This window comes from Setaria viridis, chromosome 2 (assembly GCF_005286985.2).
Source record: "Setaria viridis chromosome 2, Setaria_viridis_v4.0, whole genome shotgun sequence".
Lineage (NCBI taxonomy): Eukaryota > Viridiplantae > Streptophyta > Magnoliopsida > Poales > Poaceae > Setaria > Setaria viridis.
The window spans coordinates 39,368,631-39,384,131 of record NC_048264.2 but is presented as its reverse complement, the minus strand read 5'-3'; the positions used below and the strand labels follow the sequence as shown (position 1 = coordinate 39,384,131).

The window sequence follows — 15,501 nt, the reverse complement described above, 5'->3', positions numbered from 1 at the left end:
CGTTGCAATTTGCTAGGGGTTGCTCTGTGAAGAAATTCAACAAACTTTTGAACCACCTATTATAACTAAGAAACGCCTCCAAGCATAATGTTGCACTAATTGGTGAGGCTTATTGTTCATAACATTGACTGGTGCAGAATGCTTTGCATTGTTTTACATGAAGACGGACATTTTTAGCAAATCTACTGCAGACTAAAATAAAGAGATTGGCTACAGGGTGTACAATAAACATTATACGCAATTCAGCTCCCTAATCCTTTTGGTCAGAAATTAGCCCTAATACCATCGACAGATGTTATCAACTAGTTTATTGTTATTCTAATGCTTCTTCCTCCTTCCATTTCACCAATCTCTTCAGGAAGTCCATCACCTGCAATTGGAATAACACATAGTTGAGTATATGAATGCAAATCAATTTTTTTTTTCTGAAAACTAATGCATCATGTAACAGTTTGATATATAAAAACAATCTAGTTGTGTAATTTGATGTGCAGCAAATGGTAGCAGCCTTACGCAAAATAATCAATTTACCTCAGATGGATCCACAAGAGAATAAACAGCATGAGATTCCTTGGGTACAGATGACACCAAAATTCCGAAACCCCGTTTATCTTCTCGTAGAACCTGCAGATTAAAAACATAAAATGAATTATGTACATGAAAGAAAGACAAGGTCGTTCTGTATCAAAACCATGTTATGCACCTTAAATGCGTCCTCATCAGTACGGTCATCTCCGATGTAGATGGGGAGCACATTGCCAGAATCAGCTAGCCCTAGGGAGTCCAACAAGAACTCCACAGCCTTCCCCTTGTTCCAGTCTATCACCGGACGAACTTCTAAAACCTGCATTGCAGCAATAAGATTCATATGCTGATCACCTTTCAAGAGTCGTCGTGCTAGTGGTTTCCATTTACAGCTTTTACCTTCCGTCCATGACTCAGACGGAGGCGAGGATAGGCTTTCAGGATGTCGTCTGTGCACCGTGCGACGAGTGGCCAATCCTGAAGGTCAAATGAATTTGAAGCAGAACTGTCAGCAACAGCAAATGGTTCTTTTCTCCCAAAATCATCTCTGAGAAAAGTGGGAGCCCACCTTCTCGTTGACGTTGCGGTAGTGTACTGACACGCAGAACTTGTTGTTTTCAACTTTTGCACCATCGATTCCCCTGATCTTCTCAACGAGCAATCTAAAAACCTGCATCAGACGGCGCTGCATTGGATATCTTGATCACATCATATGGAGTTGTAAACATGCAAATTTTATACCTCGTCGATCATTGGTATGAATTCACTAGCAGCCTGGAAGATCTTGACCTCCTTGTCCTACAAAAAGTAGCAAGAAAACAAAATCCTCCAAGTTGAAGAAACATCCATTGTTCTCTGCACTACGCATCGTAAACACTGACAAAATTCTATCTCATTTGGGTTGGTAAAGGCATTTGCGCACCTGTTTCATGCTGGAGTTCGTGCAGCTTCTATTACCAGTGACAGAACCAGTTTCCCCCACTGGACCCATGATATCCATTCCATGGCTACCAGCGTAGTACAGCTCGGCTAATTTGACAAAATCAAACACCTAAATAGATTCAAATGAATTAAGTTAAAGTGCATGAATGGATATTTAGAAATAAACTACTATAATTCACTGGAAAGGACAACCAACAATTTGTTCACCTTATCACAAGACCTTCCACTGATAATCGCAGTGGGAAGATGCAACGCAGCATTCCTCACCACCTCGCGCATCTGTGTATATGGTATTTAATTTTACAGATGTTTCGCTCAGCAAAACTCGGCAAAGAGAAGGGAACTCTTTCATAGATTGATATTGGAATGGCATTACCTGATCAGACATGATGGCATTGTCTGGCTCATCGACGATTGGTGAGAGGGTTCCATCATAATCCAAGAACAACACTGTCTTCTTGCCTTTGCCATAGGCAGCAATTTTTTCAAATGCGTTCAGTGCTGAAGGATACTTCTTCTGCAAATGACAAGGAATTCACAAATAGAACCAGCTCCTACAATATCAACACTACTGCAACAAGTTCAGAGAGAAGGGAAAAAAAACTCACAGTCCAAGCTCGGTAGATCGGATCAAAAGCACTGGGATTACCGATGTTCACACGGATAGCAGTAGGCGACGATATCTTCATGTCATTCAACCAGCCATTAGCATGTAGTGGCATCGTTTTTAGAGGAAAAGCAGGCTCTTTCATCTCCTCTGCTGATGGAGGAACATCATTTGCACAGGTGCTACCATTAGCATAGGAACCCATGCTGGTTTTTCTCTACCAAACCGTCGAATAGTCGAAGGCCTTGTTCTTGTTCGCAGCACGTTCAGTCAGACTCTCCCTTCTATAAAGAAACACCTGTCTTCAGTGTCTTCATGCCATTGCAGCCCATTTCCAATGAAATCAAAGCCCCAGAGCAATCAGATACATCTGCTCCCTGCTTAGACAAATGCAAAAGCCAAAAGGTAAAGGAAACGATGTTCATATACGTACTTCAAGAAGCCCCTGAATCTCGAGATCACCAACACCAGGCAAAAGTAAAGGCAGCAATGTTTATATATACTCTACATAGGCATGGAAAAGTGTTAATGGCTTGCAGAGGAATCTGATGCAACAAGCAACATGTAGGTTTGGAAGTCAAGACAAGCTTACGCTAGCAATCAGGGATTACGAAATGGGTGGCTTCAGGTCAACAACAATCAATGGGACAAAGTCTTACAACAAACAACAGAATCTTCCGTACACACACATCAAGGCAGCAACATATATATGTAACTCAAATAATCATAGTCAATTAGGATTCAAAGACAGCATGGTTGGCTGCATACCAATATTCTGTGGGCGCCCATGAAGACTATACTGATTTGCAGTAATATACTAAATATTATGTAAAAGAATCGAGCAAGCAACAACAATGACTAAATAGGTTTAGACACACCAGGGCAGATCAATGGCAGAATCAATGAGGCAATGGGATTGTGTGATCATGTTTGTCCAAGACTATGCAGTAAGCACTGACATCTGCAGTAACTTTGGCAATCGGTACGCTCTGATGAAATTCTAATCACACAAGGCAACCATTTCTCCAATTTTGAGACATAGAATCAAAGTTGTCCTCGAATGTTGTTGTAGAATCATACAAGTTAAGGGTATCTTGTTGGTTAGTTAGCTTTGGTTATTTGCAACTCCCTACGGTTTCCTTTCTATAATGGTCAAATCACATTCTCGGACTGTCTCAAAGAGGAAAATGAGGCACATAACTCCAACAAAAGAAACGAATTAAGATTCTATCTACCTTGATCGCTCGGCAAAACAAGTTGGAAGAAAAGGCATAAAAATTCAGGAACGTGGACGTATGTCGACATCGAATTTATGTCAAGGTTTGAAACTTCAGGTGAATTAAACAATCTCAATTGGGAGGTCGTTTTCACTCAAGAACCTAACAGACTAGTAGTACAACAATGGAGTGCACTTCTGGTTACCAATGAAAGAAGCATTTTAATGCATGAGGCAAAACTCAAAGGACTTGTAGCAGAGAAATGGGGTGCACTTGCAAGCAACAAAAATAAATTGCAGCTTGGTCAAGGCATGACACAAGCGTAGCTTGTTAAACTACAAGATGGCGTGAGGGCATGAAAATAATGTGTCATTTATCACAACATTTGAAACTAGATGCACCAAGAAAATAGTAGCAAGTCAAAGACTCAAAAAAAAAATTGGCAGGGTAAAAGTCCACCTGATTGAGTCTATACTACGTGCACAGTGGACCAGTTCTACGAGCTCTACGTTCTCTGTTCTCTGAGGTACCAAAAGTTCAAAATTCGACAGCACGATTAAGAGGGTTTACCAAGGTAACACAATATACAAAGGCAAGAGGAAAACCTGAAACAACGAAACTTAATCTAAGCTAATGTTGAATGACTCATCGGTATGCATAAAAAGTCTGTATTTATATCTTACTATTATTAATTAAAGGAGCCTCCACATTAATTCTCATGAGACACGCTAGAAGAAAAAAAAAAGATAAATCCTAGAAATTCTCATAAAAATTGGAAATATCACATTAATTCTCATGAGACATGCTAGAAGAAAAAAAAGATAAATCCTAGAAATTCTCATAAAAATTAGAAATATCTAGCCATCAATCGGGTAGGGTAGAGTAACCATCATAATCATTGGATCTATTATGTTTTCTAATTCTAGAAAATGTAAAACCTCTAAATCTACACCTAAATTACACATTCCTACCATTATGAAAAATAACAAATTGCTACGTGCTAAATTTGGTCTTGTCCTTTTCTTGTGTTTCATTGAAAATTTATGGAGGCAAGATAAATAATAAGAAATCAAACAGAAAAGAGCCATGCATTTGTGTGCATTTGCTCCAAGGTAAATATGTATAGATGACCATATCCATGCAAATTGTGAAATATTTTGAGCTAAAATTTCACAATATCCAGCAAATATTAACTGATTCATGTCAACTGATGATCCTACACATTTTGTTAGAACTAAAATGAGCTTATAAGCGCGTCGATGCCTTCATATGGGACAATAACAGTACCAATTTTATGTATGCATTTTGTTGTAACATATGCCCAATACAATCATATTTTGTAGGTTTAAACCAAATAAAATCAATAGGTTTAAACCAAATAAAGTTGATTTGGGACATGAAGAATATTTCTTTTGCATGCATCAAATTAAATCCCTCATGTGCAAATATCTAACGATTACGAATTACATTTGTCATCAAAGAGGATTCTCACCTGATTTGGAGAGGGCAGAGCGAATTGTAGCAATCGAGAGATAGAGATCACACAACAGAGAGAAAGCTTTGCATGTAATGACTAACCAAAGAGAAAAAAGAGGAAGAGGGAGATAGGAGGTGACCATATATAGACATGGAGAGGCCAGAAAGAATAATGTAAAAAAATTAGCAGGTTTTTGTGTCCATTGATTTTTTCCTTTACTTTCTTTCTTTTTAAGGGGATGGGGCCCTTAGAGCAACTCCAAGAGACTGCTAATCTTACCCCCAATACCTTTTTTTAGGAAAAAAGAGAGAAAAAATAAACTCCAACAATCCACCTAAACCTTCCCCAATTTTTTAGCGACGCTAAAAAACAGTCTGCCACTGCGTATATTTTAGCGTTGACGTTCCTCCCCCAATCCTGATTCCCGCACGCCCGCGCGTCCCTTCCGATGGGCCCAATACGATGACGTGGCCTGTGTTTGAAATATTGGGGGCTATTTATTAGCGATCTGCTGTGGACTGATATGTTTTTGGGGGAAATTTTTTTTAGAAAAACCCCCAATACATAGTTTTGGGGAAGAATTTTTTAGATACTCTTGGAGTTGCTCTTAGTGGCTTCTAATAAAAATCAATGATAAGACTGTTTAACTTAAGAAAAATATTATCCGTTTACAATTGTGGAAGAGAATATTAACGTTACTTGTAGAATTGTTAATTGATTTTATTTTTTACTCCCTCCGGTCATGAGTAAATGATGTTCATTATGGCAAAATATAATTAAGTGCAGAACAATGTAATTTTCTAAAGTGTAAACTAATTTTGATTGGAGGAAGTAGTTGTTTTCCCTGCTTTTATACTTTTAGATCACCAAGCTGGCCTGGAAGCTAGAATAGACCAACGTAAAATTACGTCACCTCATGCAATATCACATAAGATGTTTTTTTAGAATGTGGAGGAGAGGCTGGTGACAGGAATAGATCATTGTTTGAGAAGAAACAACCTCATAAGCTAATTTTAGGACTATAAGACCACTCTCTATCCATCGTACAAATTGCCATTGTCATGCAACTCATAACATTTTTTCCCATACGCCTAAATTAAGAGATTACAGGTACTACAATACAACCCAGATTACCAACGTTCACACGGATAGCAGCATGTGGTTAGTTCATGTCATTCAGCCACCCGTCAGCTTGTGATGGCATCATCACTTCATCAGTTTTAGCGAGGCGAAGCCGCTTCTTTCAGCACCTCCAATGCAGTGGCGAAAGATTATCAGGATAGGAGCCCAGGCTGATGTTCCACTTTATTTCAAGCAATCAAAGTTGTAAGTTTGCGACTGAAACAGCGAAGGCGTTGCTCCCAGAGGCCAGAGCCCTTAGCGCTTCCAGCTGTCTCTAAATTGTACTCCCTCCATCCCAAATTATAGGTCATTCCAAGAATCTTGGAGAGTCAAAATATCTCAAGTTTGACCAAATTTATATGATAATATAATAACATTTATGATGTCAACTAAGTATCATTAGATTCTTCATCAACTATATTTTCATAGTATACCTATTTGATGTCATAAATCTTTATAATTTTCTCTGTAATTTTGGTCAAGCTTGAGATGCTTTGACTCTCCAAGATTCTTGGAATGACTTATAATTTAGAATGGAGGGAGTAGAAGGCAATTCAATCTTCAAGGCGTTCCTGCCATCACAGTGAAAGACGCAGACCGTTTCCCAGTGAAAACTAAGCACCAGAATTATCAGATAGTACATCATCTGCTCTCTGCTCAGAAAGATTCAGGAGGAGAATCTGTCGAAGACAAAGCTCGCTCACTAAACTTGGCACTTTGTGATCAGTTTTATTATCACCATTTTGCTCCCTGCAATTTTTGGTTTTCGCAAATCTCAGCTTCCCTATCTGCTCTTTAATGTCCGCGGCTAAAAGGCTAGTCACACAACGCAGACGGAAAATGTTTAAGAACGACACCCGTCTCTGCTAATTCGAACAATTCCAATCTTTCATCCACGCTTTCACTTGCCTCACTTATATGCGAATGGAAAATAGGATGGGTCTATACAACAGAATTCACGTTTAGGCTACCATGCACAAAACCAACTGACTTTATGTCTTGCTCTAGCTGAGCCAAAGTTTGTCTATTCAACTACGTGTAGTCTGACTCCATGGACAATGTAGAGTTGTAGACACACCGGCCCCCTCTTCTCTTCTGTATTGTCACTTCTCTGACTGGAACACAGGACATCATTAGCCAGCTAATCACTCACTTCACATGTTTTGGATCGCAGATAGCACACTTAAAAAGTCTACACGAATGTGCATTTTGAGAACTTGGATGACACCGAGACAAGTCCAACTGTCCAAGAACTAATGTGTATACTCCTTATATGATCTTTTCAAACCCGATTGATAGCTGCAGTGAATTTGATTCAGATTTGGTTTATTGAGTTCAAACTTGTGCCGAACGATTAAGATCCTGTCCAAAAGAACATTGCCCCCACAACAAACGTATTTGGATGAGATTTATTTGGATCAAAATCCAGGAATCTGCATACATGGAAAAGAGCGAACAAAAAATACAAAAGAGACAACAGAGAAAACCTGGTTTACTACAGTTTGTCTCTCAATTTTCATTCTCTCGCTTTGAATGCAGAGCTACAGTTTGCTGGTCAGAAGCTTAGCTTGAAAGCCAAAACACAGCTGAAGTGGTCTTGTCTGCCAAATGAGCACATGAAAAATCAACAACAAAAAGGCCATTTCCGCTCGCTTCCACCACTTCTTTTCTAGCAGCCATGCAATGAGTTTCTGCTGCCTCTATAAACCTTGGACAGCACTCGGTTCTCGCTTCCAAGCAAAGATAACAAGAACTGTATAAGTTGCCCAGGCAATCAAGCACCTGATGCTCTGCCATCAGCAGCACCTCGGTACACAATTGATGAAAAATCACATCCATCCAGTTAAGTTATGTCTGCACACGTGTACTCTCCTAACCAGCAGCTCCAAAAAGAGGAAAAATGAAAGACAAAATTACAGCTTGCTCTCATATTTTTTTTCGACGCGAGGCTCAGCCCCATTCCCATTTCATTTGAAACGGAAATACAGAGGTTCGGTACAGAAAAGATGCCTAACAGAAGAAGAAAGCAGCCTACTAGAAAGCGGCCTAGGATTCCTAGACTCAACAGGAGTTTTCACCCTCCCCTACTTGCGACATCTAAAGTTTACCACGCTATCAAACTTCTTATATTACAATCTAGATAGTTTTTGGAGACTCCAGCACATGAAGATGATCCATCTTTCCAGGTTCGTCTTCAGCTTCACGTCGCATCCTCCTCCCGATCTTCCTGGATGGGCGGCAACAGAGCTGGCGGAGGCGGCCTTGCTTGTTGAGCCAGTACTTTGTGAGCGCAGGACAGCAGCACCTTGACACCATCGAGCAGCTTCTCTTGCAGATCCGTCTTGTACAGGCCTGCCCAATAGGTCATGAAAGAACAAGCATGAAAAATAATCTCCACAGGGTTTTTGATGATTTTTTTGTCGAAGCAGGCTCTATTTCTACATTTCTACCCTGCCCAGCAAATTGCTGAGAAGCCAAAAGTGTACACTAGATCCCCCTGGGGTAGCCATTTTCTTATCCAACCTTTGTATTGATGTACATCACACGGGATGTTGTTGGCTCCTAAGCATTGGCCAACTAGAGTCTCTATTGCACGGATAAGCTTGCAATTGAACATATACATGGCATGGGAGTTTTGGACAATGTAAGCACAGTACAAATGAAAGCACGCGGCCAAGCAGATCGCTGATGAAAGCACAGCAATCTCTGAATCATCCAGGAAGCACATCTGAGATTTGCAATATCACAGCAAGGAGGCTACCAGACATTGACAGATTGCAGGATGTGCAGCAAGTTTGATCAAATGAGATATACCTTCAGGCCTGTTTTGACAGTATAAAGACCCGATGGTGCCCAATCCTTGTTTCATGGATGCGTCCAAGATGGCGAAGGACCTGGAGGACAGTAGCAGATGAATGTAACAGAGCAACTTAAATTGCTAACAAAATGAGCAGGTGACAACCAGGAAATATAATTGCAGCCTATATTTTAAAAATATTTATATCTCTTTAGCTACCAAACTTTATCAACAATACTGCAAGATCAATGCTCTTACAAGTGCACATTATGACCTACTGTTCTGAAGGGTAGTGGACTGTAATGCAGGGTTCACATATTTTGTAGCATCAGGTTACATGAAAAGTGATTCAACTGTGTATGAAGCCAGAAGAAATTTGCAATTGTGTATTTTTTTCATCTAAGGGGATATCCCTTGGTGTATGCTCTTCGCGGATGATGTAGTGCTAGTTGATGAAAGTCAAGCAGGAGTAAATAGGAAACTGGAGTTGTGGTGGGAGACCATGAGTCAAAAAGTTTTAGACTCAGCAGAACTAAAACTGAATATATAAGATGTGACTTTGGCACTACTACACATGAGGAGGGAGATGTCAGTTTGGAAGGTCAAGTAGTGCCCAGGAAGGATACATTTTGATATTTGGGATCAATGCTAAAAGCATTAGGGGATGTTGATGAGGATGTTAGCCATAGAATCAAAGTGGGGTGGATGAAGTGGCGCCAAGCATCAGGAATTTTATATGACAAGAGGGTACCATTGAAGTTAAAAGGCAAGTTTTATAGGACGGCGATTAGACCTGCAATGTTGTATGGTGCAGAATGTTGGCCTACAAAAGGACGACATGTCTAGCAGATAAGTGTTGCAGAAATGCGTATGTTGTGTTGGATTTGTGGTCATACGAGAAGAGATCAAGTCCGGAATGAGGATATACGTGATAGGTTAGGGGTAGCACCAATTGAAGAAAAGCTTATCCAACACCGGCTGAGATGGTTTGGACATGTCCAACGGAGGCCTCCGAAGGCACCGGTGTGTAATGGAACCCTAAGGCGTGACAGTAATGTGAAGAGAGGCAGAGGAAGACCGAAATTGACATGGGAAGAGGCAATAAAAGGATATTTGAAGGGATAGAATATACCCAAAGATTTAGCCCTAGATAGGAGTGCTTGGAAAACAGTTATTCATGTGCCCTAACCCTGATTTGTAGCTCTTGTTAGGTTTCAACTCTAGCCTACCCCAACTTGCTTGGGACTGAAAGGCTATGTTGTTGTTGTTGTTGTTGTTGTTCATCTAATGCTTAATGTAAAAGTATAGTATCTTATGTATCTTATCTTGTTTACTGATGGTTCAAGTTTGACAGTCCACATATAGATTATTTTGGTTATACATTCAAAACGGTGCAAACATTATATTTCAGAAATAACAGATTGCATGAAGGCCAAACATTACATCATTAATCATCTTCAGTGATGTAAATGATAAAGAAAAAATATCATTTGGCTATATGCTCTATGTATTGTCACAGTAAGTAGCTAAAGTTGTATACACTCACTGTAAGAATAGCTTTTCCCGTGTTATCAAGTTTTAGACCAGGTCCTTTGATGTCGACCTCCAGGAAGAAAGGCTTCCCTTTCACTGCCTCAGTTGCTGCAATGTCCCTTAGTTCCTGAATAGAACATCCAAATGAATGAATTTTTGAATAAAATGAGGAAAGGAATCTGGTTGATGGCATCTAGATTGGGCTTACCAAAGCTTTATCCCACATATCTTCAGACAACTGCAAGAACACTGACAGCATGGTCAACAGCCCGTCATACAAAAAAAATACATATCACTGCCAAAAGGTGGAATGAAATAAAACAAACCTTTTTCTTAGGGCATGTAACAAGGTGAGCATTGGCATCTGCATATGAGGCCACTTCATTAATTGCGATATTAACCTTCTCCAAAGTCAGTCTTCCCCTCATGTACCTGCAATGACAACGATCACATATTTCATATTCAGTCGTAATAACAGATGGCCGAATTTGATCGGAAAAAGGAAAAGGTTGCAGACTGAGAACTAACGATGACAACGAAGCAAGCTCCTCAGTTGAGATGTACCAGCGCGGTGCAGGTGCTCTTCCTTTCTTCTCAGCAATCAAAGAAAGCAAAAGTTCAGCAAACAGCTAAAACTTTCATGAAGAAGAAAAGCAGCTAGAATCCCTGAATAGCGCACGAGATTAAGTAGCTTTACCTTGGGAGCAGCAACTGGCTCCTCCTTAATCTTCAACTCACATTCATTATATTGAGAAACAGATGAGCTGAAATTAAAGCACTCTGGGAGCATCCTGAAACATAAGCAGCATGTTATTACGGCCAAATGAAGGCTGAAACAAAAGATACAACCATATTCAGCAGATACCTTGATGAGCTCTGTTCCAGATGAGTAGCCAAGACCTCCCCATGCATCCCAGAAGGTAGGTTGGCAAGCATGTGCTGAAGCTTCTCTTCCTGCTTCAAGGACCGCTCGATAAGCTTCTGCATGTCAGCATGTGGATTCAATGAAGTCGACAGTGAGAAAACAACCATCTATCACCAAGACGCCAACATATAACGAAATTCGTTTTAGAATGTTAGGAGCAAGCATAAAACGTCTCGATTTTCCCAATAGGCCAATTCCTGCAACAATTTCTCCAAGCACAAAAACTGCTGCTAATCAAGATCCCGTTTCCTCATTTACAGACACGAACCTGAGCTTTGAACCTATCATCCATCCAGAAACAGTAAAAGGCTAAGAAATCCCCAATTTGAAGCCTAAACTCAACACCACCATTTCTACACAGTTTGGAAATGGCATATTTATCCCGTCCCTTCTGGTTTCTGTTAAAGCAACCGGCGGATCAGCATCCGGAGGCACATGGAGACTCAAAGAAGCACCATCCCCGGCATTCCCGCGGTGAATCGAGCGACGAAGCCGTACCTTTGCCTTAGGGATGGCGTCAAGCTCCTCCTGGAGGCGGCGGCGGATGTCCTGCACCTGCGACTCCATCGCCGTCACCGACGCGTTGACGGAGGCGAGGTCCGGCAGCGCCGTCGCCGGGAACACTGCGAAGGGAGTGGGGGATGGGGGCCGGGTCAGTACTTAGCACCCACCTAGGGTTTACGGAGCGGGGATTCGGCGAGGAGAGGCGTACTGCTGCGGGCGAGGACGAGGTCCTGAAGCTCCATGACGCGGGACTTGAAGGCGGCGGCCACGGCGTCCAGAGGCGAGGCCGCGGGGCTCCCGTCGCCGGCTTCCATGGCAAGGATGGGAGGCGGCGCCGACGGCGGGGAGAAGCGGTTTGGGGGCTTTGGGCGGGAACTGAAGGCGAGGCCGGATTGCTGCTGGAAATTGAAAATTGGGTGAATATAATGGGGTGTTTTGTTACCCGCACATCCCAATTTTACAAGTTTGAACTAGTTTGGATACGAGGGGCTAAACTTTAGCAGGATCATATCGGATATTCGTATGCTAATTAGAAGGACTAAACATGAGCTAATTATAAAACTAATTGCACAGATGGAGTCTAATTCGCGAGACGAATCTATTAAGGTCCCGTTTGGATCCTTGGAATTGAATTCCATTCTAATAATCATAATTTAGAAATAAATTAATTAAGCTAATATAATTGTATGTGGAATATATTTATATATTATTGTTGGTCATATGAGAGAGATACTTATGTGCTGCATTTCTGCTACATGGAAGCGAGTCGAAGAGCGTGCTATAAGAATTAAATTCCATTCTAATAATCATAATCTATAGAATCAATTTCCATCTCCCACCCTATGAATTTAACATAGGCTTATATCTAAACTTTGGAAAGTTGTGGAATCCCACATTCCAAGATAAATTAGTCTACTCCATTAAATAGATTCCAATTCCTTCAAAATGGAGGGTTCCAAACGGGACCTAAGGCTAATTAATCCATCATTAGCAAATGGTTACTGTAGTACCACATAGTCAAATCATGGACTAATTAGGCTTAATAGATTCGTCTCGCGAATTAGACTCCATTTGTGCAATTAGTTTTATAATTAGACTATATTTAATACTCCTAATTAGTATCCAAACATCCAATGTGACAGGTGCTAAAATTTAGCACGGTGTTTCCAAACACTCCTAAGCTAAAGAAAGGTCTATCCGGAACTCAAAGCTCGGGGGAAAAAACGCGCAGGCTTGTTAAAACGATGTAGCATTTCAAGTTGTTGGGATGAAAACGCAAGAATACCGTAGTGATTAAAATAAAAACTTTCCAAGGAATTGCAACTCGTGTTAGAACTTCTTTAGATGGAACAAGCTATTCCATTAAGGTCCCATTTGGATCTTTAGAATTGAATTCCATTCTAATAATCATAATTTAGACACAAATTAATTAAGCTACTATAATTATATGTGGAATATATTTGTATATTATTGTTAGTGATATGGGAGAGATATTTATGTGCTGCACTTCTGCTATAGGAAAGCGAGTCCAAGAGCATGCTATAAGAATTGAATTTCATTCTAATAATCATAATCTATAGAATCAATTTTTATCTCCCACCCCATAAAGTTAAGGTAGGCTTATATCTAAACTTTGGAAAGTTGTGGAATGCCACATTCTAACATAAATTAGCCTACTACATTAAGTAGATTTCAATTCCTTCAAGATGAAGGATCCAAACGGGACCTAAGAAAAATCATAGGAATTTGACTAGCTTTTTTTTGCCTTTGCCTTTGTACCTTTTGAATGTTTAGTGCAGATTGTGTTTGCACAAAAGTTGTAGCCAGCCATAGAGGAAAAAGGGTACTTACTCTTTTTTTAAGACATCCATTTTGATTCGAACCGATTTCAAAGAACCAATAAGAGAGAACCGATTTCAAAGAACCAATAAGAGAGACCCTCTTTGTTTCCAACCTCCTAAAATTTTAGCTCCTAAAAAGTGACTAAAAATCCAAACACTCCTCCTAAAAAGTGACTTTGAGGCTCAAAACTTTTAGTCCCCCCACCCCCTCATAAAACCTCCTAAAACCAGTGTTGGACTCCCACTACCCCTCCTTTTATTGCCTCTGCCCCCGCACCCTCCCCAACCCCGCCACCGCTCCCTCCCTCCTTCACGCCAGCGCCCACAGCCTCTCACCGGCGGCCGTGCCATCCCCCGCCAGATCTGCCACCCCCACTCCCTTGCGTCGCCGCACGGGCCGATTGGGCGCTCCCCCGCTGGATCCCCGCCGCCACCGGATCCAGGCGAGGGAGGACCGGGAGGGGGGCGGCGGTGCCGCGGAAGAAGAGGAGGGGAGGGGGACATCGGCCGAGGAAGAAGAGGAGAGGAGGGGCGCGACGGCCTTGATTGGAGGGTAGGGGGCGGCGCCGGGGAAGAAGAGGAGGGGAGGGGGCGGTGCCCGAGGGAAGGAGAGAGGGGAGGGGCGCCGGCGGGAGGAGGGAAGGGGGCGGTGCCGGCGGGAGGAGGGCGTCGGCCGCCGCCGGTGGGGGCAGCAGAGGGCTCAGGCGGGTGTGTGCGGGGAAGCGGGAGGAGGGGAGGGGGCGAGCAGAGAAGGACCAAGGGCATAGGGGGAGGGCAGTATGATCATTTTGTCACAATATTTATTAATTTTAATCAGTTTTAGGAGGTGGAACTAAACATGCTTTAGACCATGGACTAAAAACTGACTAAAATTTTTTAGGAGCTAAAATTTTAGGAGGTGGAAAACAGGACCAGAGTTTTGCACGTGCTGAATTTTAGGCTAGGGTGTAGCCTTTGCTGTATCTGCCCACATCATCAGCCCTGTTAGACCTTGTTTAGTTCCGAATTTGGGAGTGCCAAAGTTGGAATTTTGCTATAAATGCGCAACTGTAGCATTTCGTTTGTATTTGTGAATTATTGTCCAAACATTGACTAATTAGACTCAAAAGATTCGTCTCGCAAAGTCGAACAAAACTGTGCAATTAGTTTTTGATTTCGTCTATATTTAGTACTCCATGCATGTACCGCAAGTTTGATGTGATGGGGAATCTTCTTTTTACGTAGTGCCAAAGTTAGGAATTTGGGGTAACTAAACATTGACCTTAATGATGGGTGTGGCTTTGTTGCCTGCTCATGATGACAAGCTGGATTGTTACCAAGAAAATTATTTCTACTTCTGTCACGTCTCCATCGCAAGGTGACGGATATCATCCCATGGTGGTCGGACATCTGCGGGTTTTTGCAAGGATGTTTTTTACTTATTTTTTTAATGTATTTTTGCCTTTTATGTTTCAAAATTACTTCATATTCCTATCACTCTGCTCTTGACAAGTCAGCGCACAATTTCCCTCTGTTTTGGCAGAAGTAACCGGCAACAGAACATTTTTTTCGTTGCGAAGACAATTGTCCAAAGCTGAGACAAATGAGTGTAAACTGTAAAGTCACAGATAAGGTGATATGAAATACCTCTTTCTTTAACAAAGTTCTCTTTGTTTGTGTTATGCATTGTTGTCAGCGGACAGCGCGAGACAGATTAAGCACGAACACAACAACATTGTTGGTATACGTAGCTAATTATTTTTTCCTAAAAAACAGTACAAGAAGTCAAGAAAACAGTAGAAAAACACAAAAAAGGAACGCCCGTTCTAGAAGGCATTCTATGGTTTTGGCTTCTGATAAGTCTTCCTCTTTCGTTTTTCTAAGCCGCCCCGTCAAAAAGTCAAATTTAGTTAGTACAATACTCCAGTATACGATATTTATCCCAAGCCCTTGTTTACTTAGGGAATTTGGGAGGTGCTAAATTACTGTAGCAACACTGTAGCGTTTCGTTTGTATTTGTGAATTATTGTCC

General features: G+C 41.3%; 2 protein-coding genes across 3 annotated transcripts; both read right to left on the bottom strand.

Annotated features, from left to right (window-relative positions):
- Positions 1-103: 103 nt before the first annotated feature.
- On the bottom strand, positions 104-2,819 carry LOC117843709 (probable trehalose-phosphate phosphatase 10). 2 transcript variants are annotated; one of them, XM_034724386.2, is made up of 11 exons: positions 2,508-2,819; positions 2,076-2,385; positions 1,844-1,984; positions 1,675-1,746; positions 1,448-1,576; positions 1,267-1,323; positions 1,094-1,195; positions 925-1,002; positions 704-844; positions 532-624; positions 104-370 (listed from the first exon to the last, which is right to left on the bottom strand). In XM_034724386.2, the coding sequence occupies exons 2-11, from the start codon at positions 2,277-2,279 to the stop codon at positions 314-316; spliced, it is 1,074 nt and encodes a 357-aa protein (XP_034580277.1). In that variant the 5' UTR covers positions 2,280-2,385; positions 2,508-2,819; the 3' UTR covers positions 104-313. The 2 variants fall into 2 exon arrangements, with proteins under 2 accessions (XP_034580277.1, XP_034580276.1); XM_034724385.2 differs by having other exon boundaries at positions 2,076-2,819.
- A 4,829-nt stretch (positions 2,820-7,648) lies between these two features.
- Positions 7,649-12,054, bottom strand: LOC117842313 (SKA complex subunit 1 homolog). Its single transcript, XM_034722708.2, has 10 exons — positions 11,858-12,054; positions 11,644-11,768; positions 11,086-11,201; positions 10,918-11,011; positions 10,749-10,810; positions 10,547-10,652; positions 10,429-10,458; positions 10,234-10,347; positions 8,705-8,784; positions 7,649-8,242 (listed from the first exon to the last, which is right to left on the bottom strand). The coding sequence occupies exons 1-9, from the start codon at positions 11,961-11,963 to the stop codon at positions 8,707-8,709; spliced, it is 831 nt and encodes a 276-aa protein (XP_034578599.1). The 5' UTR covers positions 11,964-12,054; the 3' UTR covers positions 7,649-8,242; positions 8,705-8,706.
- Between the last annotated feature and the right edge of the window lie 3,447 nt (positions 12,055-15,501).

Coding starts and splice junctions, on each gene's coding strand:
- LOC117842313 (XM_034722708.2), bottom strand. CDS start 11,963: ATGGAAGCCGGCGACGGGAGCCCCGCGGCCTCGCCTCTGGACGCCGTG. Junction 11,769..11,857: donor CCTCGTCCTCGCCCGCAGCA/GTACGCCTCTCC, acceptor CTCCCTTCGCAG/TGTTCCCGGCGACGGCGCTG. Junction 10,653..10,748: donor GAGCTTGCTTCGTTGTCATC/GTTAGTTCTCAG, acceptor TTGTCATTGCAG/GTACATGAGGGGAAGACTGA.
- LOC117843709 (XM_034724385.2), bottom strand. CDS start 2,279: ATGGGTTCCTATGCTAATGGTAGCACCTGTGCAAATGATGTTCCTCCA. Junction 1,196..1,266: donor TCATACCAATGATCGACGAG/GTATAAAATTTG, acceptor CGTCTGATGCAG/GTTTTTAGATTGCTCGTTGA. Junction 1,003..1,093: donor ACCGCAACGTCAACGAGAAG/GTGGGCTCCCAC, acceptor TTTGACCTTCAG/GATTGGCCACTCGTCGCACG.